This window comes from Protopterus annectens, chromosome 2.part2 (genome assembly GCF_019279795.1).
Source record: "Protopterus annectens isolate FY-2018-M chromosome 2.part2, PAN1.0, whole genome shotgun sequence".
Taxonomy (NCBI): domain Eukaryota; kingdom Metazoa; phylum Chordata; order Ceratodontiformes; family Protopteridae; genus Protopterus; species Protopterus annectens.
The window spans coordinates 456,336,691-456,360,920 of record NC_056730.1 but is presented as its reverse complement, the minus strand read 5'-3'; the positions used below and the strand labels follow the sequence as shown (position 1 = coordinate 456,360,920).

The window sequence follows — 24,230 nt, the reverse complement described above, 5'->3', positions numbered from 1 at the left end:
TTACACTAAGCACTCTGTCAGGCTATTGTCTAGCTAGTGTTAATGCACTGCTGATCTTACAGTAGTTTCTGTTTAAGATTTCAGCTATTGCATTACTGAGACACGATGCACGTACACCTACTGTTCTCATCTGCTTAGCTAAGGGAACAACTCACCATTCTTGTGACTCTGTATTAATCCTCAGGTGCCTTGGCACAACATTTATTTGCCTTTCCACATTTAGCTGTGGCTTGAGTTTTGGAAATTCAGGGATTGTACATGTCATCAATCTGATTACATGCCCTGTGCTTGTATAGGGATGATATGATACATTTACTGTGTATTGGATTGGCATTATCTACTGTATGGATTGCACAGTTTGAGTGAACATTGCATTTGTTTAGTCAGGGGATAAAATTAATTGTTTACATGCTTGTGTGCTGCTTGAGTGATGATGTGTATGTTCTGAATACTTTCACAGTGTTCCTGACTCAATGCTGTTTATTGCACTTCTCCTTCTGGCTCTTTCTACTCAGATTGTTATAAATTTAGTTCTTTTTAATAAAACAAAAGTATGGACTATGTGATTTGCACCTGAATATACCTGTGTGATGGTGATAGGGACTTTTGTCAAACCCATGATATTTGTTTACATATGATGGTTTTAAGCTATTGTGCAGTGTGCCGTAATGTTGGCATTCAGAATGTTATGTGTTTTTCTGATCTAATTTGGATTTGTCCACTATATCTGGTTGCTATTGTGGTTTTCTCCTAATAGCTGTTTCTAATATGAACAGGAATGTACTGTGCATAATATTTGTTTTATGTCCTCGTATCCCCAATTTGCATGGCTGTAGCTGGTAATTTTTAAACTGTACCCTGATTTGCAAATGAGTGTGCATGCTCTGTCTCATCCACACGCAGTGCTGTGACCCAGTAAATGTGATTTGTAAGCCAACAGCATGCATGATGTCATGCCTCATCTGATCCTTGGTTTCTCTGGTCTCTGTCCTAAACATTAGGTGATATTCATAGTCTCTGACTGTTTCAGCACAGAGTTAATACTCGAAGTGCAGCACTAGGTCATTACGTCAGTTAAGGTCTTTCCCACTGACAATGGAAATGTGGAAGCATTTTGGAAAACATGCCTTTCCTACGGCAAACGTGTAAACTACTTGAGAGATAAGCATAAGGGAAATCCAGTACATGGATAAGGAGCCTAAGATGTCGGTGTAGTAGTATGATTCACAGAGATAAACGGAAAAGCACCTCATTTGCATACAAAACACATAAAGGACCCTGAAGTTATCTTTAACATCATCAAATTACCTGGTGATTTGGGCTTATGCTGGAAATTATTTAGGAAACCACACACTGTAAACGTAAGAAAACTTAAAAAACAGTAAATCTATTGAGTTAACTTCAGTAAATGTTATAGTTTATTCATACAGTGGGCATTATACACTGGCTTTAGTGAATATTGTAAAGCTGTCATTTGTAAATGGGAAATCATTGAAGCAGCAGTGGAAATGTGATCACTGTTCTCATTTAAGTGATTGTGCATGTATGGAAGTGGCAAGGATGTTTTGGTGGCTTTACTGGGAGATAGGTTACAATTCACTTCAAGATTTGTTTTATTCAGACAATGGACATATTACTAACAGTACTTTAAGCTGTCATTTGTAAATGGGAAATCATTGAAGCAGCAGTGGAAAGTATTAGTGATCACTGAGAAAATGAATTTTGTTTTCATTTAGTGATTGTGTATATATGATAGAAGTACTGAAATGGCAAAGATGTTTTGGAAGATACTCTGCATGTGTATATTTGGGGTTGTGTCACATAACTTTTTTTTCGGTGGATGGCAGATGTTTGACTGCTTTTATAGGTTCATAGGTGTGTACTAGGCTAATGGCCCTAGAGCCTTTACAAGCCTAGCCCATAGGATTACCTTGGCATCATGCCACCCGACCTTAGTTCCCAGTGCCTCTGTCAGGTAAAGCCACTGGAGTGATCCCTGGGGTGAATTTTCTATTTCCCATCCACTCATCAAGATTTCTGTTGAAGAGGACCAGTGAGGTGCTCTATTTGACATGTATGAGAAGTCTATTCCATAGCATGGGCAGCCTCTGGGTTATGAACCTGCCCCTGTATGTTCTGTTGATTGTGGTAATGAGGTTGAGGTCTCTGGAGCATGGAGTATCTTTTGAAACTTTCTGGATATTCTACAGTTAGGAATAAACTGACTATCTAGATCCAAAATTTCCAGTTTTGAGACAAATTATCCTGAACACATTTTTATAAGGCAGTTGCAGCTGAAACATTTCTCAAATGAAGTACTACAGAACATATTTCAATTACTTTTGGCATCATGAAATATCTCACTACTCAGGATGTCTTAAATGAAGAGTTAGGTACCAGATACATTAACATACATTTCACTCTGTGCAGTAGTTGATGATACCGGACTACATGATAGGTGTTCTGATCCACTTTTTTTCACTTGGCTGGACTCTGCATGTGTATATAATTACGGCGGTTGTGACTCACATTTTTTATGTTTTTTTTTTTACACAGTATGTCATGTTCTTGGTTTGCAAAGTAGATTTAATAACGCAGCAACGTTTTTACAATGACTGTGCACATGGCACTGATATTTGACTATTAATCACAATAACACTTAATTAGCATACTCAGCTTTACACAGTTCCATTCATTATACTTAATTTCCTTACACTGATTTATGGGCATCGCAAGTTAATGTAAATGGCCTCTATGAATCGTAGCCTAGCTATTCTTATTCCTTGACATTGCGGATGCCCGTAACACATTTGTGCAGTGACTATGAATACCAGCCACAGTGAATCAGAACACAAACCAAACTGTATTATGTGTTCTTCTGTAGCTTGTAGGGCAAGAAGCATCTGGGCCTTGCAGACCAGTACAGAGCCCCCCCCCCCCCTCCAAAAAATAAAATTGCGCAGCTGCAGTGATACATAATTTGACCAGTTAGTTATGCAGTTCCTACAGTTTGACCAATTAGTTATGCTAATATACATATAACATATTTTCCTTCTAGTTACACATTTAACTTGAGTGGTCACACACATACCGTATTGATTTATTTGGCTAGAAGAAAATTATTCCAGAATTACTTCCATGCATTATAGCATACATAAGATAATTGCAGGATATCTTCTGGTATGTCATACCTGTAATAAATTTTGACATAACTGCATTAAAATGGACAAGTCAGTGTACATTATGAAGCAGCATTCAACTTAATGCAGGATAAGTCAGTATGTAGCTAACGCCTGTGCTGTAACTAATATGGAATATACAGTAACATAGAAGTTTTTTTTCTGTCCAACTGTGAATGAGTGTTATACTAATGTTTGGATTAAAGTGTTATACTAGAAGCAGTTTATGTGCTTAATATTAGATTAAACTTTACATAGTGCCAGATAAACTTAGAAGTGCTACTTGGGAAGTATCTCATAGAGCTAAATTGATATTTACAGTTTGATTAATTATGACATTATGCATATTAAATATATTTTCTTAAGTATATGTTCACCTGACTGGCCAACCCAGTATAGTGTTGAAATGATGACTGTAAGAAGTAAAATGGTCCACAATGCACTCTGCATGTGTATTTTATCATGTGCATTTCAAAATTCTAAAATATTGTCATAGATGGATTTAAATGAACAGGTCAGTGCACATTATTAAACACTTCTGAACTGCATATCATAGGACATATAATTAATGGGATATAGCGTGACAAAGATATTGTAGTTTGTTTCTGCTCAGTTACGAGTATGTGCTGAGTGTTAAGAGTTGCAATAATGCCTTGAACCAGAATCATACATAATGTAAGCTGAGCTTCACACCTGCTAACAGAAATCTAAGTAGTACATTTTCAGAGATGTATTCGGATATTTGACTGGTTAATTATGAAGGTATGCATATGAAATATTGTTATATTTCATAATTATAAGTGTAATACATAGGGCAGTACTAGGTTGATAAGCAGACTGAAAGAAGGAAAGAAGAGGGCACCAAAGTCACCTGTGTACAACACAGCTTGCATGAGAAATTTGCTTTTGCTTTGCAAATGTCGCTACATAATGAATTATTGGTAGATGTGGAGTGAAATGGGCATGACAATGCACATTAGGAAGCATTGTTAACACCTCAGTTTATAGATGACATGACCCCAATAGGATGTACACTGATAGAGATAGGGATATGAGCATTCAGTCATTCATTCATTCTCTTATACCTACTTCATCCTGTTCTGGGTCATGAGGAGACAGAGCCTGACCTACTAGAAATATTAGTAAGGCATATTACCAGTCCAAGAGGGGATGCCAGAATACTACTACTACTACACACACACACACACACACACACACACACACACACACACACACACACACACACACACACACACACACACACACGTATATATACACACGCACGCACGCATGTATATATCACACACACACACACACACACACACACACACATGTATATATACACACACATGCACACATGTATATATATATATATATATATATATATATATATATACACACACACACACACACACACACACACACACACACACACACACACACACATACAGTATACACACCTGTGGGAAATTTACAGAATTGTGAATAGTAACCTGAACCTGAAGCAGGATTATAGGGTATTGCACGGTACCAAATTAAAGATTTCATGATGCCAAATTAGTTTTGCATTGTAGTTGGTTTCTATACCATAAAGCTGCAGAGATCCTTATAATTCTGTCACGATTATTGAAATTAAAACAGTGTAAGAAACTTCTTTGTGTGGAAAATTTTCAGTCCATATATCGCTGGTTAATCACTGTATGTTGATTAGATCAGACAATAGTAGTAGAAGTAGCGAACTTAATCTTGTCTTAAGTCAAAAAAAATAATAAAAAATATATAATTTGAAATATTGTACAGAATTACTAAGTATTTGAATATAATCCAAGCAAGGCAGGCAGTCTGTTTCCAGTCGAAAATCCTTTATTAAGTACACAGACAAGCGATCCAAGTAAAACAAGAATAGACTAATAGTTTCTTCACAAGCTTTATATATATATACTTTTTATCAGGCAAGGGAGTGGTTTATTGTGCTGTAAAACAAAGTGTTATCAGTACACATGTTAAATTCACATCGCTTCCCCCATCATTGTGACATGCAAGCTGGTCCTGTCCTACTTAGTAGCTGTCATAATAATATATAACCCTTATGTACTTTAAATAAAATTATATAATGATGTGGTACCTCTTATTTAACCAAATTATTAAATAGATTATTAAGTCTGTGATTTTATCCAAGACAATATACTACATGGCTGGAAATATATCAACCTTAGTCCATTTGGCAATAAAAAATATATATAAATATGTACATATACACTTTGCATGTAAAAAAATCAAGTGTAAAAATCAATTTCTGTTTTCATAACCTATTGTTAACAAAGATCACTTTTGTCCTTCTAGACTTCTTCAGGTCTGTGTACAAGAATCCTAAAAACTATCTATAAAAATATTATTATATAATTAGTTAGTATTGTTATTACACATTTTGAATAAAGTGGAAAAAAGAGAACAAGAAAAAGAAAAAATAATAAGAAAAATGTTGTATGATGATGGAAACAAAATATACACTTAAAATTAAAACCGATTTAAAATGGTATTTAAAACCAACTGGTAGAATAAAATAAAATAAAATTAGTCATGTAAACAATGTGGCAATTTTCTAAGTTCCAGTACACTTTTAATTGAACAGTAGTAGTTTAGTCCAGGCCTCCTAAAAGAGTTTGCTTTAATTGCCACGAGTTCATGTTTCTCCAGAATATTCGGGATGTCTCCTTCAAGATCACCCATGTCTGTACGATCCAGGATCTGGAACTTAAAACCTGTGTGCCTTTTATGAAGAGAAAGGTGTTTGGCTAGTGCATTATTTTTACATCCAGAGCAGATTTATGACAGATGACTTGTTTAGTGGGTTGTTTGAGACTTCGGGGATGCCATGGAGATTACTTGTTTTTTTTTTTTTGTTTGTTTGTTTTTTTAGATTATTGAAATTAAATACTCTAATTTGGTAGTTTTGTTTTTTTACTTTGTTGACTAGGTTAGTTATCCTAGGCTAGTGGCCTCTTTTCATTGACTAGCAGAAATTTAGCCAGGGCACCAAGAACTTCCCCTTCTCTTGATTGGTACGGTGGGATCTTTTACATCTACCTGAGCTGCCACCAAGTCAGACAGATGACTAATCTACTCTTTTTAACATCTCATCTGAAGGGCAGAGCACTCAGCAGTACAGTCTCCCCTTATGTGTCAGTACTGGAACATTAATCCAGCTACCCACCTGTTGTGAGAATAAAACCCACAGCCTTCCACACCAAATGCACTACTGAGACTGTTATAAAATTTTAAAAACAGATATTTGAATGTTTGCATTGTTAATCTATGATCTATGTGTATGCTTGCATACATACATGTATACACAGACACACACACACACACACACACACACACACACACACACACACACACACACACATACACAAAGCAAAATCACAAAAATACACGCACTGGGTATGGAGGAAGAAATGGTGTTGATATATCAGAGTTCTGTAGGTGTAAAATGTTTTTTTCTTCTTTCAGTTTGCAAACAGTACCTAGAGAAATATCCCTCTGACCATGATCTGTTGTGGGAAGTTGAAGGAGTGGGTCATTTGTTGCAGAGAATAAACATTGCCAGAAAGCTACAAACCCAAGCAGTGGCAATTAAAGGTAAAGCTGGCCATATTTCTGCATGCATTAATATGTTTTCTAGCTTATATGTCTAAATGTAACAAACCAAAGCAAGCTTGAATGAATAACAGTTTTGTAATCGTGTCAGACTGTATTGGAATATATAGTTTAAGTGAATTCATTATTTGCATGGCTGATATGATAATCAAATTGTTTTTACTTATCTTGATTTGTTTGTGCACCCATAAAAGGAGATGAACAAAATAAAATGTGGAGTCTTCACCCTTCTTTCCAGTCCTGTTGTGCTTGGAAAAATCCCTAATATCCAACCCAAGACTGCAGGTAGCCTGCAGCATGTCATCAATAATTTATATGTTAATTTATTTTACAATAAACATAAATAACAATTCCCATGGACAGTGACTGTCAAACTTCACCACCCTGGTGGTTGGCTGCAGTCCCCTCTTTTATTTTGCAATAAAAATGCATCTTCCATCCCATTCAGTCTGCACACATTTACTCTACCATACTTTTTGGGCTGGGGTCACATTAATTTGCTTTCTCTCTCCCTTTATAGGGTTCTGCCTTCTCAAAGTACCGTTTTATGGCTGTACCTTATTTAGCCCCTTACACCAGATGATTGTACCAAAAAAGACTGACCCACTATCTGTGCTGACCTCATGTTGTTAAGGTAGGAGAGGATTTCCTGCTCTAAGAGTGCAGCTTAAATGGCTTTTGACAGTGCTCCTGTGTGACAAATCTTCAGGGAAGAGCCTATGGCCAGGCTACGTACACTTTGTAGCCATAGAAGACAGCTTTGTTAGTCAGCAAAATAGTTTTTTTGTATCCCTAAGGAGTTATATATAGGTAGAACAGTGGCTTCTTGACTGAGATGTCTGTCTCAGTTTCAAGGCCTCTGGTTCACTCTTGACCTTCAGGTACTGTCATTGTGGAGTTTGTATGTTTTTTGTATGTTTTCGTGCAGCTTTATAATTTTTCTCCAGACATTTTCTTCTTCAGCAGCTCCTCAAAACAAGCCCTCTGAATGGTTACCCTAAATTGTCTCTATGTATTGTTTATGCATTATATTCAGGCTCTTGTAATGATGAGTGCCAGCAGACTGAAAAACAATTGAAAAATCAGGAAGAGAGCAAATATCGAACATTGCTCTTCTCCTTTAAACTGCTTTATTTGCAAGGGAGCAAGGTCCTTACACACACACCCCTCCCCTGAACTTATATATACCAATTCCAAGATCACCATGTTTGTTTGTGTCTTTCGACTTTTCCCGGTTAGGGGTCGCCACAACGGAACTCCGGTCCGCTAATTATTGGTAGTTGATTTTTACGTGCCGAGTTACCAGCCCTGACGCACAACCTTCAACGAAGGTACACCGATTCACGCATGTCTCCACGCAGAAGACGCTCTAGCTGAGAATCAAACCAGACAGTGTCTTACTATGAGGCGACAATGCTACCGCAAAAGGGAATATTCTAGGAGAAGGCCATCTTAGGTTGGTATATAAGACCATTCTGTTGGCCATTCAATCTATGTGTTTCTGGACTTACTTTAGTGAGTCCCGACATTTCAGATGGGCGAGTCCGACATTTCAGATGGTTACCTTATATTTATCGTTGTCCATATTGTCCTTCTCTTAGCAGAAAATGGCCAGAGGTGAACTAGTTCACTTAAACTGCTCACATATGAATGCATTAAATGCAGTTGTGATCTTGCAGCTGTCCATCCATTCCTTTCAGCCTGTTAGCTTTGCTGATTCCCCCAATTTTAGTTGGAGAGGTCACTCAGCACATAATGAACCATGTGCTCCTTCCCAGGAAAGAGAACTGACTGTCTGTTTCCTTCAAATCTTGCAGTCTGACCCTACCTCCCCAGCTCTCCTTTCATAGCTTGCAGTCCACTCAACCTGGTGAACTAGTTTCTGAAGTGGAATTTCCAGATCACAGAAAGACATCCCAATTTTCACACCAGTTAAGCAGGCCATCTTTGTGTCTGTTTACTATACATATATATATATATATATATATATATATATATATATATATATATATACATCGATGCAGTAACTGTCTGGAGGATAAATGGTCCAGTGGTCCATGATTTGATTCTGTTAGCCCGCATTGCCTAACTGTGTGACTGTGAGTAAGTCACTTAACCTAACAGCACTCCCGGCCTAAGTCTGAAAAAGGTCCATGGTGATATGTGCACTATCTGTTGGACAAATACAAGTAAAATAAAGGGGTGTTGTTTTCCAGCTAAGATAGCAGCTGTGGATATTTGTTTTCAACACAATAAAATAGAAAATAATGGCAGAGTGTAGATGTGAATAAGTGGAATCCATTGCTTGTTGTGCACATTTTTTTGCTGTTTCTCCTTTTTTTCTGTTGTAGATACTGTGCACTAATAGATTGCATTGATTATACTTCCTGAAATAAATGTTTTCAGTCAGATAGTCGTAGCTGCCATTATTAGTCACGGACTTTCTTCTTTGAAGTTGTAAGATGAAAGTTACTATCTTTCTATGCAACAAATCATGAAAAAAGCCAGTCATTTGTAAACTTTATCTGCAGGTATTTGGTGTTTCAGAAGTTACCCTTTACGAAATCTTCTCATAAAAACTGACATTGATGATTGCATTTGTGAAGTATTAAGAATATCTTATGGAATGCCCTAAAGTTACCAATATGAGTACAAAAATGTACACTTAAGTCTCGTTTGTTTTGGATTTGGAAATGCTCAGTTAAAATTACGCTGTTAAGGCTGCAAGGTGTTCTGTAAAGGTTATGAGAAAATTGCAACATGTAAGACTGCTTACCCCTAATTCCACTAGAAGTTGATGAGAAAGCCACACTGGTGATTCAGCATTAGACTGCAAATACCTTTCTAATCATTTTTCCTGTCTTTTCCTTCTGTATTTATAAGTAGATTCATGTGCTTTAAAGTTCTTTTGATAAAACACCCACCTACCCATTTTCTTATCTTGGAAACATTACACCAGTAACAGGCACACCGGGCAGCATACAAGGTATGAAAGTGATGGATCCTGCATAAAAGTAAATTTGTATGTGTACTTGTCATATGATGAAGTGTATATTTGCCACATGACACGATACTTCTTAAATTTTTATTATTGAGCTGAATGTGCTGCGTTCAGAAAAAAAAATACAGTACTTTTTTTACTTTTGTACATCTGTTTTATTGATGCCCATCATTTCATGATTTTTCAGCAAGAACACTGATGCAGCAGTAATTATGCATGTATGAAAAAGGGTATTGAGCATGTAACAGTTGTAGCTAGTAACTTTCTAAATAAGCTGAATCTTAGATGTTTTACATAGGGAGAGATACATAGTTAACTTGTGTAACATGCAGTGCACCCTTACACGGAAAGTGGCCACATGAAGGCATGCTGAGATTCATTGTACAAGCTAGTGCTGTGAAACAGCGAGGAAAACAGCGTGGGAACTGGTGTATATAAATGACTGTATCATAATATGCAAATGACTATTTTCAGTTTAATGAGTGCATAATGAGATGTAAATGAGCACCTCTGAAAGTAGATCATCCATTACATACTAACATCTAAAAAACAGGAGCTAACAGACCACTCCTATGTGTCTAGCAATTTCATACAAGCATTGGTTGACATTTAATGCACACAACATGGATTGGGTGGAATGCATGGACTTCCTACACCTGTGGACACTAAGATATGTGTAGCTGTTGCCATGCTTGCTACAGGAACTGTCTAGAGATGAATAGGGGACATACTGGATATATTACAGGTGTCTGCTTGCAGAACACTCGTGTTTCTCAGTACACTACTCCACACATGAAGGAGTATGTATATGTTTCCCCAGCACACCAGGGACAGATCCACCATCATAGGGAGTCCCTGGTGGTCTAGTGGTTAGGATTTGGTGCTCTCACCACCTCAGCCTGTGTTTGATTCTTGTTCAGGGAAGCTTCAATCATAGATGTTTTTTATGATATTACCTGCCTCCCTGAAGTGCTGAGGCTGCGGTTGTCACACATATGGCAGTAAATGTCCCACCCATTATTTGTGTGCAATGATATATCAATGGAAAGGGCTGCCACACCATCAACTACCAGGTAGTATGCAATACACAGAGGTTTGATAACCAGCGCATCCTCAGAACACCCAGGAAGTATCCACGATTTCCACATCTGACATACAAATCATGTATATTGCCTTTTCATGCATAGGGAAATTCCACAAGACAACCCAGTAGCCAAGTGCAGGCACTGAGATAATCAGACAAATATACAGCCAAATAAATGATGTCCACATCTCACACTCTCATATGCCCCAGCTATGTTACAGGTGATGCAGGTTACTGGAACCCTGGTTGATGGCACTCATAAGGAACCCACACAGCATCACCAAATAGTAGTGTAACACCAGTCATATGCAAACTAGAAACATCATAAGACATGTGTTCATCCTGCTGAAGGCATAGCTCCTCTGCCTGGATACAACTTGCTGAGCGTTGCAGTATGCACCTGTCACCACTTGCAAAATGTTCATAGAATGCTGCTACTACATAGCATGGTCATGAGGAAGCATGCAGACAAGCCATCTATCCAGGGAATCTCTGGAGCCACTACAGCTGCCTTTGTCCCAGCCAGTGTCCAACAGCAACAGTGAGACTGAGAGACAGTGAGTAGTAGCACTACTCAGACAGAAACAGGCACAGTCCCTGGCAGCACAGGTAAAGTGGCCATCTATAGTCCAGTTCTCTGGGCTCATTATGAGCTCACAGCAACAATCCAGAGTCACACAGAACAAACAAGATGCATGGCTAGCCCAGTGAATAAGAGGCATGGCATCCATCTTTTCTGTTGATGACCTGAGTCTGGAATGAATGCAAACTACTGGTAGAGTTGGCTAAAGGATATGATGAAGAGGCCGACAGCCAGCTTGCTAAGCCAGGGGGAGCTTTGTGAAAATTGGTAGCTTGTCCAAACTGTTGCTGAGAAGCAGAGATTTATAGGTCATATTCTCAGATTACTGGGGCCAGTGATGGTATCTTGGTATCACTGTATTAGCTGCTTCCACTTTTCTGTTGATGACCTGAGTCTGGAATGAATGCAAACTACTGGTAGAGTTGGCTAAAGGATATGATGAAGAGGCCGACAGCCAGCTTGCTAAGCCAGGGGGTGCTTTGTGAAAATTGGTAGCTTGTCCAAACTGTTGTTGAGAAGCAGAGATTTATAGGTCATATTCTCAGATTACTGGGGCCATTGATGGTATCTTGGTATCACTGTATTAGCTGCTTCCACTTCTGAAGTCAGTGTGATGGCTTCCTGATCTCTGCCTTGAAGCAGTGGCTGTGTTGAAGCAGTGGCTGTCAACCCGGGGTGGGTAAGAGCCATCATTAAGAAAAACAATGCCTTCATAACCAGGATGCCAGAGCTGCCTGAATGTCAGTACCTCTGCATGACACTTACTTCCATGGTTATGGGGACCCTGCACCATGAGAAAGCAACTGCATCAAGTCCAATAGGGGGAGACTTGCTAGCCAACAGACCTGTAAGGCAAAAAGATTTTGATGTTATTTTGTGCCAAAAGATTTTAAAAGAATAACAATATGAGGTTTATGCAGACACACATATTCTTTCTCTTTAGCCATGTTATGAAAACAACATCTTTTAATTATCTTTTTGATAGCACTAATAATAGCTATACGTTAATTTTCAAACAAATGTATTACAAATGGAATTTGTCAGTTTCTGATGGTGGTTCTATCTTGAATTTGATAATACATACAAATGTTAATACCTCTGCATTGTTTCCATATATTTTTTTATAAAAAAGTGAGGGTAAGACATCTGGATAATTAGGCTTATGAAGTACACTGCACGATCTAACAGCTGTAAGGACAAGTAGACAGGCCAGTATCAAGTGCATGCATGTCAAGTCTGAACAGGAAAATGTATTTTGCTGTAAATTGATGGAAAAGACATAAAATGCACCACAAATCATCTAAACTCCTATGGTTTCTGAATAACTACATGCACCCAGCCTAATTCAGTTATTTCCTCCAACAAAGAACAGAGCTCTCCAGCAAAGTCAATCAGCTTTCTGAAAAACGAGCTTTTCTCCTTGCAGGAAGCATGCCAGCTTTACTGGTCCTGTGAAGCAGCCTACACTGTCCCCTGGCAGAACAACCCCCCTCCCATGGGGTAGCTCTTTCCAGAGCCACTGTAGCTGCCTTCCAAGGGTTTCTCCTCAGCTGAAAGTGTAATTGTGCATTGCAGCACAGGCTGCATAGGCTTAAGGTCCACAGAGTAGTAACCTAGTGCTTCCGCTAGGTGTCACCTATGTGTTAAGCCAGACCCCCCCCCAGGATGGACAAGAAGTCAGCAGTCATTCACTGCCATCCTCTCCTGCCAACTCCAGAGCCTCTAACCAAACTTAGGCCACTTGCAAAGTACTGAGGGCTTTATCCTTTTATGACTCAGAGTGACTCCAGAAGCATTGTTTATGGACCTCACCAAGATCTGTGATTTAGTTGTCAACAACTTCCTAGCAAACACTCATAGAAACTGGGATCGGCACAGACTCTCTCCCTCATTGTAAAAGCTTCTTTACATCCAGACTCTTTAAAATGTGTAGTGGAAACTCCTCCTGATTCTTTTCTTCCCCTTACAAAAGGCAGCCTGCAGGGATCAGTCGTGCTTTTACTCATTTGAGTTCATTGATTATAAATCACCTCCCAGTAGCCCTACCTCAAACACCATTACTCTTGTTTGCTTATGACATGGTCAAGGCCAGTGCCTTGTATGTCTCCATTAAGAAGGACCTTGAGAATGACCTAGACTTACTCTCAAAATGGCTAACACAAAACAGACTGATCCTTAATGCAAAAAAAATAAATAAAATAAAAACAAAATCACATTGTTTGAGAGCCAAAAAAAAAAAAAACTATCCCAAGTACCCCAGCGATGTGGAATACTCACAGTAAAGACCCCACCGAAATTACAACACACTTCAAATGCCTGTGAATATGGCTTGATCAGTCTCTCAACTTTCAATTTCGTGTTAAAGCAGTAAAATATAAAGTAAACTGACTTCATTTTGGTGCAACAACTATTTCCCACTTCCTCCATTCTTAAGGAAGAATGGCAGTTGATAAAGGAGTCCTACTTGCCCAGCTCGGATATGGTATTCCATACATAGCCAGTGCATCAAAGAAAAAAACTCTACCACCTACACCAAATAATGTATGCAAGCTTGCCACTCTAACACGACTACCTGACGCCATTATTCAGTCCTGGCAAAAGGTTACTGGCTACCATTTAAGCAAAGATACTCATTTTTTCTCACATGCCTCATATAACCTAATACTCTTGCAAACTTTCCAATTCGTTGGTAGCATCCTGTCCAGAAGAAAAAACACTTCTTACCTAAAGTCACAATCAATCCTCCCTGCTCCAAAACATGCCCTTTACCATATTTTACTGCACCAACCTCTGCTTCTCGGTATTAGTTCCACAGACATCAAAACAATACCAGCACAGCTAAAAGGCATTTCCTGTACCAAAAAATTCAGGAACCAACTCAAGAAATACCTTCTAGAACAAGCAAGTTGTGTATCCAGAAGAAGGGTCCACTTGAGAACCAAACCATTGCTCTTCCTGCTCCCCACCCATCTACAGCTTAACTGCCACATTATAATTACTTGGAATAATTCTGTCTCTCTCTCATTCTCTCTCCCTCTCCATTTCCCGTACCATACTGTCTCATACTTATAATTATTACTTTAATTCAGTCTCCCACCTATGCACACTTTCCCTCAGCCACCACCCTCCTTCTTTTTTTAAGACCCATGATGTAAATATTACATATTAACCAAATCTTCTTTACTGGTCTCTTCTTAGTGCTTCACATACTGTTTTCACTGTATCATAGAACTTTAGATTAGTTAAATCCACATCTTTGGACACAGCTTACATTCCTAAAAATTAACTTGTCAACCAGTCATAATAAATGCATGTATCCTAATATCTAACATCTGCAGTACATAATTTTAATTGCTTTAGACTACTCATATCATACTACTGTAAAACTTTGATACAACCGTTCTTACCATTAATAATATAACCTCCCTAATTATTCTTTTATATGTACTTCACACCCTTTCAACTCTAACAAAGAGCATGAGTCAAAATCTAGAGTAGATTTTACTCTCAATAACTCAATAATCCCTTAAGTCTAACCCATACTGACTCTCTACTTAACATTCATATCATCATAGTCCACATCATATTTACTTTACTTCAAGTTACCATCTTCTACAACAAAAAGAAATGCCAAGTTACTTACCTTCTGAAATCTGGCAGACTCCAGCAATTCAACCATGAGCAACAAATTACATTTATTCTCTTGCTGCTTTCAGGTGACATAAATTGCTGCGGTGGACCTAACATACCTCTTAGCATTACCAGTAATTACCAAAAGGCCTGATATACTTCATATCTGAAAAGCCTACACAAGGGACTGCTAATCTTTGGAAGAATAAATTGTACATTTGTGCAAATATATGGTTGGCTGTTGCAACATAATGTGATGTATGTGCTCTTTGCAAAGCTTGACAAACCTTACACTACCAACCTTCTGTCCCACTTTCCCCATTACAGCATAGTACAACTTAACATACCAGGCTCACTTATTGTCAGTGGCTGCAAGTTTCTAGCTAAAGACTTGGTAGACTGTCAAACCATAGCCACTTCATTCACTGCTGATATATTCAGTCTTAATGGGATACTGCAGTATTTTTTACTTTCCAAGAATGTTACAAAAATTATTGCTACTGTTTATTATTCCCACATCACCACCACTAGCCTCTTACTCAGTATTCAGCAGTGCAATTAAAACTGTTCCTCATCTGACACATGCCAAGAAAAATATTTTGTTCCTAAGAGGTTTCAGTACTGACAAGAACATGTTCTAATCATTGCAGGCTTCAACATCAGCTTCCTTGGCCCATCTAGACATGACTTAGTTGTCTTACTTTCAAACCTCAACTCATGTCATTTGCAAGCCTGCTAAAACAAATGCTCACACCAATAACCATACATTTCTTGACATCTTTATTAAACATCAGCCAATCAGGATACATTCCACTGTAGTCAGTCCTCCTGATATCAGTGATCGCTATGCCATTCAGTTTGAATACTCGCTGACAAAAAAGCTCTCCATTCTGTATCCCTTAACATAATCATTCTCCTGACAGCTTGCAAAATGTCATTAATGCCATGAACTTCATAAACTATCAATGTTTTATTAAGTAATACATTAATGATGACACCTCCTCCCTAACCAGTGCCCTTCTGTAACACTCAGAAACATTTTTACACACAAACTCTTAAACTATGTAAAACTTCACACTTATGGATGTCACCAAAATGTCATAACCTACTTAAGCAAATTCAAACAGCCTGGAAAACTTGGAAACATACCATATATTTAGTTGACCACATCAAATTCATGTTTTCATTAAACTTTATATGCAAAACATTGAACAGCTGAGTAAAAAAATCCATCAGGTGATGCAAAGCCAACTGCTTCTGTGGCAACCAAATATCCACCGTCTCTAATTGTAGTTTTGGAAAGAGGTAAATCAAATAAGTAATCCTTCTCTTTCCACTACTTCTGAAAAAATGTGCTAGAGTTTTCTAACATTCCCCTAGCCTGCTTACCCATTAACACACTCAATATCACATTGCTCAAGCCTTACACCACTTTTTTACCTTAGAAAAGATCTCACTTAAAGAACTCAACAAAGTAAATCGGTCACTGCCCAGCCGTGGATCCCGTAGACCTGATGTTCTCTCTCTCACTGGTTCTTGAAATCTTTGGGAGAAATGTCATTCCATCACGTATGCCATGTATTTAACTCACGCAGCACACATTTTCACATCTGTGGAAGAAGGCAAAAGTCACTCCCATACCAAAATACACTAAACTTACTTATATAGCTGAACTGCATTGTATCTCACTCTCGCCCTGTCTACGTAAGTTACTACAAAAAATGGAATACAAATTACAGCCTTTTTCTACTAATGCAACATGGTTTCCCAACACCAGCCTTGATATATAAGAAATAAAAGCACATAGATCACTTCAAATTGATTTGCCAACACTATTCCTACAAATACCAATAAAGACTACTGCACTGATCCCTTTTATTAACTTCATAAAAGTGTTTAACTGTCAGAATCTTACCCTCCTACTTAACTCCCTTGTACATTTCAGTTTCAGTTCTTCCACCGTTAAATGGTTCTCAGGTTGTGTCAGTAATAGCAAAGTTACTGTTAATTATAACAGTGTTATCTTCCTTCCTGGAATTTCTTAAGCCTTAGTTCTAGCCCTAATCCTTATTAGCATTTTCATTAACTCTTTTATACTAACCTCCAGCTTTCTAACCTTATTTATTATATATACAGATAATCTTGTTTTCTATGAATTAGGCACAAACCACAAAACAATCATATATAACCTCCAACAATTCACAGCGAGCTTCATTGCTGTTTAACTACCAGACATGCAGGTTATCTCCTTAGCTGAAGTCATTCAATCCTGAGGAGTAGGACATTTAATACATTTGACTCTTTATAGTGGTACAGCCTGCACAGCCACAGGCTGGCAATGTAGATATTATCATACCAACTGTGGTCCACAGATAGCAATGCTTTATTTTTAATCTGGCCTTCTACAACCCTATCCACCATCAACCATGCTTTCTCAGTTCTTGGACCTAAACTCTGAGACTTTCTTCCACCTGACATTCATAATTGTAACATGCACAAAAAATACTAAAGTACATCAATTGACTAACTAGAAAACAAGGATGTCTGACCAGTAGACATTTAAACCTAGATATATAGCTCCTAGTACACTTTTATCTATATATTACTATTCTTTTACTTAACCATGAATCTGTTTATTCTACCACAAGCCCCTTTCCAGTAGATATTCTCTTTTGTCTTCTCTTTAGCTCTTTCATCTTTCCTGTATATGGCCTTACCTAAGCCCCGTCATCCCTCTAAATATGAGTGATACAGGACAAGTGACTCCTTTAGCCTTACAGGAAATATTTTATCTTATATTTTTGTAAATGCATAAATGCAAAGCATTCATAAAGTGTAATGTTACATTTCCTTAACCCATTGTTATTCCTCTGTAATTACTAGTTTTATGTCAAATCTTTATTATGTCTGTTTTATAATTACTTTGTTTTATTTCCTGGGCTGTGGCTGAAATAGTCACTTTATGGATCAGTCCACTACATTGGTTAGCAAACAAAAATTGATAAATAAATTTGTGGCAGCTAGTTGCTTTACATATGAAGAAATAGCTGAACACAAAGTTAGTGGGGACATTTTTAAGATGATAACTGAATCATTGTATGATAAAAAAATATCTAATTTAGTAAGTCACTTCTAGCATAATATAACTGATAATAATAAACTGTTTCAACTCCAGTTTTCAAAATATAAATTGTAAGGTGAATACGGACAAGTGTAAATCAGTATTTTATGGTTGTTACTGGTTTATATATTGCAGTGCAGCTGGTTAGAAAGCATTGTGTCAGAAATGTTATACAAGCTGGATGGGGGAAGGAGTGGAGGAAAAGACAACTTATAGAATACATGTATCATATTTAATTATGGGGGGGGTGGTCTTTATTTTAGCAACATATACTGAGGGTATGGACCCAGGTTGTCTTTTTGAGTTGCCAGTTTTGGTGAGTAGTCCCAAGTCATCTGATGAGGTGATGGGGTTGTGTATGGACTGTGGAATGACTGAGTATGCAATCACATCCTTTATTGCACCTTTTTTTTTTTTTTTTTGTTTGTTTTTTTTTTTGCTGCTGTTGAAGTGTGCATTGCTGAGGATATCTCACTGGATTTGATTTATTTTATTCATTTAATTGGGTAAGCCATCTAGGAAAATATGCATTTTCAAGAGTAACAGAAGACCACTAATCTGATTAATGATTTTATTCACATATTATACAAGTACAGGCTAAATGTATTGAACCAAGGACTACAGGATAAAGTTAATTAGCATCTAAAATCTTTGCCACATTTTACATTAGTATATAAAGTTTAATTAAACATGGGCAAAAAGAGAATATAATGAATTAAGCAAAGATAAAAGGATAAAAAATGAATAACAACTTATACTTTGAAAAATAATTGAATGTCAGAGCTGTATGGTTCTCTTGACTTTTATGGAAGGCTTTGTGAGGACCCCAGTCTGACCCCTTCATAAGAAACTGTTGTAATACTGTGAAGGTTTATTTGAAACTGGAGACATAGAGACATTGCCAAAAGAACAAAAGTGTCTGTAATTTTACCAGGGGCTAATTTTTCTTTAGCACAGAAAAAAAAATACCAGTAGAAAGCATGTGAATATCATCTAGCTGAATCTGCAGACTGTTAGAATGTTTAATGGGCAAACTTCTTAAATTTTCTTTTACAGAAAAGACATTTTAGAAATCACTGATTGTCACTAGCTACTTTTCTTATAGTGATGCCAAATAATAGTATTTCAATAGCCTCTTGCAATATGCAAACAGTGTATTTATGTTACCCTATCCTGGCAGTGAGTATGCCTTGGCACACCACTGTTTTAGAGAAATAATGTTTCTTTACCTAACTTTTGAAGTTTCATCCCTCCAGTTGTCATTCATGTCCTGTTCTGCCAAATTCTACCCCCCCATTATCACTGTTGTGTTGGTTTTCTCCAGTTTCTGTAGTTTGAACATGACTGTGGCATACCCCGTCAACATCATCATCATCATCACCATCAGCATCAGCATCATTGACCTCCTTTTTTCTACTTTCTACATGGGGTTGGGATGTTGCATCAGCTGTCACCATCTCTTGATTTAATACCAGTCTTCTACCTTCTTCAGCAGTTTTGCCTGCCTGTCATAAGTGTTCTCTCATACAATCCATCCATCCATCCATCCATCCATCCATCCATCCTTCCATCTCTTTGCTCTTTTGCCTGTTTCCGCTTTACTTTTTCCTTTCTGTCCCAAATCTTCATCCCCAAATTGCATTCTTTCCTGCACATGTACCTGAACCACCATGATCTGTTTGGCTTTCTCTGCAATTGGACTACTTTGACTTCTGCTCTGATGGCTGTATTTCTTTGTCCCACAGTATGCATCCTGCTACCCATCTCAGGCACTTCATCTGCATCACCTCTAGCTTCTTCACCTGCTCTGCTTTCACTGCCCAGGTTTCTTTATCATGCAGGAGTACTAGTCACACTACTGTTTTCTACACTTAGTTTTCATCTTCTTTGGCATTCCTCTGTCACACACTTCTCCTGACACTCTGTGACAGTTGACTGCAGCCTCTCAGATTCTAGCTTTGATGTCCTCATTCAGACTTCCTTTCTCCTAACCCCTCCGATACTTGAAGCTATTAATCTGTTCAACTATTTTCCCTTCTGCCTGAATTTTTAGTTTCTTCTGATTTCCCCCATTTGCTATCATGACATCTGAGTTGACTGTACTCAGTTTCATCCTGTATGCCTTCACTTTTGTATTCCATTCCACTATCATTTGCTGAAGTTCTTGTTCAGAGTCTGCTTGTAGTATGATGTTCCCTCTACATAGCAAGTTTGTTGATCTATCCCCTTTGACTTGTTTGCTAATGTAGTCCATCACCAGTGTGAACAGCATTTGTCTCAGAGCTGAGCTCTGATGCACATCCACTCCCATCAAGAACCCATTTGTTGTCTGAATACTCTTTGTACTTGTGTCACTGGGTCCTTGTACATAGCTTACACTGATTCTACCAACATTTCAAGTACTTCATACCATCACGGAACTGCCCAAGTTAGTTTTCTTGACACCTTGTTATATGCTTTCTCAAGGTCTAGGAATATCCATTTGGACTCTTTTCTGCCGCTCGCTAGCTTGACTGTGTGCCACACTACAAACATCAGGTCTACTGTGCTACATCCTGATCTGAATCTAAACTGCTCATCTCCTATTTCCTTTCTTACGCTTTGCATATTTGTTTATCAGTCACCATGTCCTGCATGTTTATGCAATGTGACAGGAGTCTGATTCCTCTATACTACCCACACTTGTGAATGTCCTCTTTGTTCTTGTTCACTGGCACTAGAATGCTGGGATACACTTTTCTCTCCATACTATTATGAGTACCATCAGGAACCCCTTCTGCCTTAACTCACCCAATATCTTTTTTTTTTTATAAACAAAAAAAAATCTTTATTAAATTATCACATATGATACAGGCAATCTTACATTTGTATAAATAAAAAAAATACATTAATACAATTTTAGTTGCAAACATAATGCATCATAGACTTTGTTGAGACAACTGTAGTTGCAAGCATTGCATATAGCACTGATAGTATTTCCAATCATTGTCATTAAAGTATTACATACCTCATTCAAATCCTGACCGCTTTTAACATAACTGTGGCATACCCCATCAACAGCATCATCACCATCATGATCAGCATCAGCATCATTGACCCCCTTTTTCTACTTTCTACATGGGATTGGGATGTTGCTTCAGCTGTCGCCCTCACTCTTGATTTAATACTGGTCTTCTACCTTCTTCATTCCTCCTCTGCATATAATGCTCCCACAATTCTCATTTTTTCCTATGTAGTTTGCTCCTTCCCTTTTCTACAGATCCTAATTCCAGTTATTTATCTATGTTACCATATTCACTACTTCTAGTACAGTTGATTTAGACTTTGAGTTCCATTTTCTAGTAATTGCTTTTTTAGCAGCCACCATAATTAGACATAGCAAGGCCTTACTATGTCTAGGCAATTCCGATTCTGTATCATAGCTCAAAAAGATCATTTCCTTAGTTACACCAATTTGTTCACCCAGTATCTCTGACAAAGCAGTCTGTAGGGAATCTTTAAAGTCTGCCAATGCATTAAACTCCAAGAAAATATGTTCCCAGTTACCACTTTCTTCCCCATCACACATCCAACATTTGCTGTCTACCTGAGGAAAAATTCTTTGGAGTCTACTTGGAGTATAACAATACCTATGTAAACACTTCCAAGCAAAGATCCTAAATCTTCTAGACTTTGTTGCATATTTGGAAGGTATACTTATATTCCCCCATTGCCTCTTTGTGAATTGCTTATCCAAATTCTCTTCCCAATCCTTTCTAAGCTTCTCTGATTGATTCTTATAGTTGTCATGCAATATTTTATATGCTCTACTAATTATTCCTTTGTTAACTGCAGCTTCCATTCTATTAAAAACTCTACCGGTGCTGGTCTGTCATTTAGAACCCCCCTATTTCTTTGCCTATACTTTGATATCAGTCCTTGATAGGGAAGGCAATTTCTAACCTGCAGTCTAGATAAATTCTTGGCATATTCCCATTGTATTACGTTTCCCATTCTAGTTATTTGCTCCCAGTACCTTGGCTCCTTAGCAAGTTTTCTCCAATAATCTCCAGATCCCTCTTGCCCAATGTCTGTATCCCTAATTGCAGTCATCCCTATCAGCAGAATCTCTTTTTTCCATTCCCATGCTGGCTTAGTTCTTAAAATACTTTCTGCTACTTTAAGAATATAATATTCTGTATGATTACTGTCATTCTCCTTAAGGGTTTACATCCAAAATCCCAATCTCCCCTCATTTCTTAAGCTTCTCCCCTGTATCATCATCATCCCTTTCCACTTTGAATTATAGTTTTCTGCTTGTGCTATGTATAAGAGCCTTAACTGTGTTGCTCTAAAATACACCTTCATATTGGGTAATCCTAGTCCGCCTTCTTCTGCCGGAAGAATCATCTTATTCCACTTGACCCTAGCTGTCTTCCCTCCCAGATAAAATCCTTCAGCTCTTTTTTAATTGCTATTCACATCTTCTCCTCTGGTTGATAAAAATATGCCTGACCTGTGTATAAAACTAAAGGAACTAAAACATTTTAAATGCTTGTATATTTCTATCCATATCCATATAACAAAGCTTCCAGTTTCTTAGTTTTTCAGTTATCTTCTGTTTTGTTTCCTTCCGCGTGTCCTTAGCTGCCACAATGGGGTCATTTTAATCCCTACTAATAAATAATTCCTTTTATCATGTCCCATTTTTCATTTGGGGAACCAGATGAAGAGGCTAAACGGACAGGCACCAAGCCCAAGAGAATGCAGCCGTTAAAAACTTATTTCAATGCTAATGTCAAAGATATTGTGGACAAAGGTACTGTTAAACCCAATGTTAATCACGGTGCTACATTTAATGGGGAAGGTTTTAGGGGCAATAAAGATGCTCATTTAAGGACATTTCTTGATAATAATTGTGAATTTGACCGAGTGAACAATGATCAAGTCAATGAGCAGTTTAATTCTGTTGCACCAAAGGGAACATTAAGGGATTATATCTATGCACTGGGGAAAAAGCTGAATTTGATCAACAGTTTAAAACTAGACAATGCATATTTGATTAAATGTATAAATTCGAAAATTGTCCCTACGGGGTTGCGGTTTTTCAAGCACCCTATGGGTGTGGATATTTCTGATAAAATTAAATGCGAATTTAATCAATTTTTTGACCAATGTGGTCTACAGTATATGCAGTTACTGATCAAGTTTAATGATGAAAAGTTATACAAGTGTATGAATGAAGTAGAGCGGCTTAATGAGATGATTCTTAATGACCTATTGTTCTCCCAATGGGAGAAACTGTATATTAAACAATTTGATATGGCCGATAAAAAAACTCAGAAGGTTTACAACAAAAAATGCAATAAGATAAAAAGAGATATGGATCAGTACAGCAATGGTTGTGTATACCAGTGGGGTGATGACAAAAGGGAAAGGGACCACAAATACATACCCAATCATGCTAGTAACTACTATAGAGGCAGAAATGTCACACACGAGATGGTAGACATTTACAACCAGGACAGCAGACTAACTTTTCAAAGAGGCTGGAAACAGGAGCAACATATAGACTGGAAAAAGGATGGAAAGTGGAAGGAAAATTATCCACACCAAACAAGATACAAGAACACCCCAGGGATGAAGGGAGAAGTGAGTCATTGGTAGAGGAGAATCTAGACAGGTCCCTTGACAATTTACAGTATGGTAACGGTCAGGGTATTATTAAAGAAGGTATTATACATAGTTTTAACAATTTTAACTTATGCAATTATACAGATCTTACACTAGTAAAAGCACATTTTGACTTATTATCCAAAGGTATGAAGTATATTCCTACAACGTGTTTTAGATTAGTTGATTGTTTAAGTGAGATTAAATTATTTATTAGAAAAATTAACCTAGCCATTATGTACAAGGACAGTGATCCTGTCGTAGTACAAAGGGCAAGTGGTGTAGGTACACTTAAAAATAAAAGTTGTTATATCCCTCCA

General features: G+C 37.7%; 1 protein-coding gene across 1 annotated transcript in view; it reads left to right on the top strand.

Moving 5' to 3' along the window:
- Window positions 1-24,230, top strand: part of FAM169A (family with sequence similarity 169 member A) — a 441,641-nt gene that overhangs the window by 104,886 nt on the left and 312,525 nt on the right. Inside the window, exon 3 of the mRNA XM_044063952.1 lies at window positions 6,693-6,821. Within this exon, the coding sequence (XP_043919887.1) occupies window positions 6,693-6,821 (129 nt within the window). The remainder of the gene's footprint in view (window positions 1-6,692; window positions 6,822-24,230) is intronic.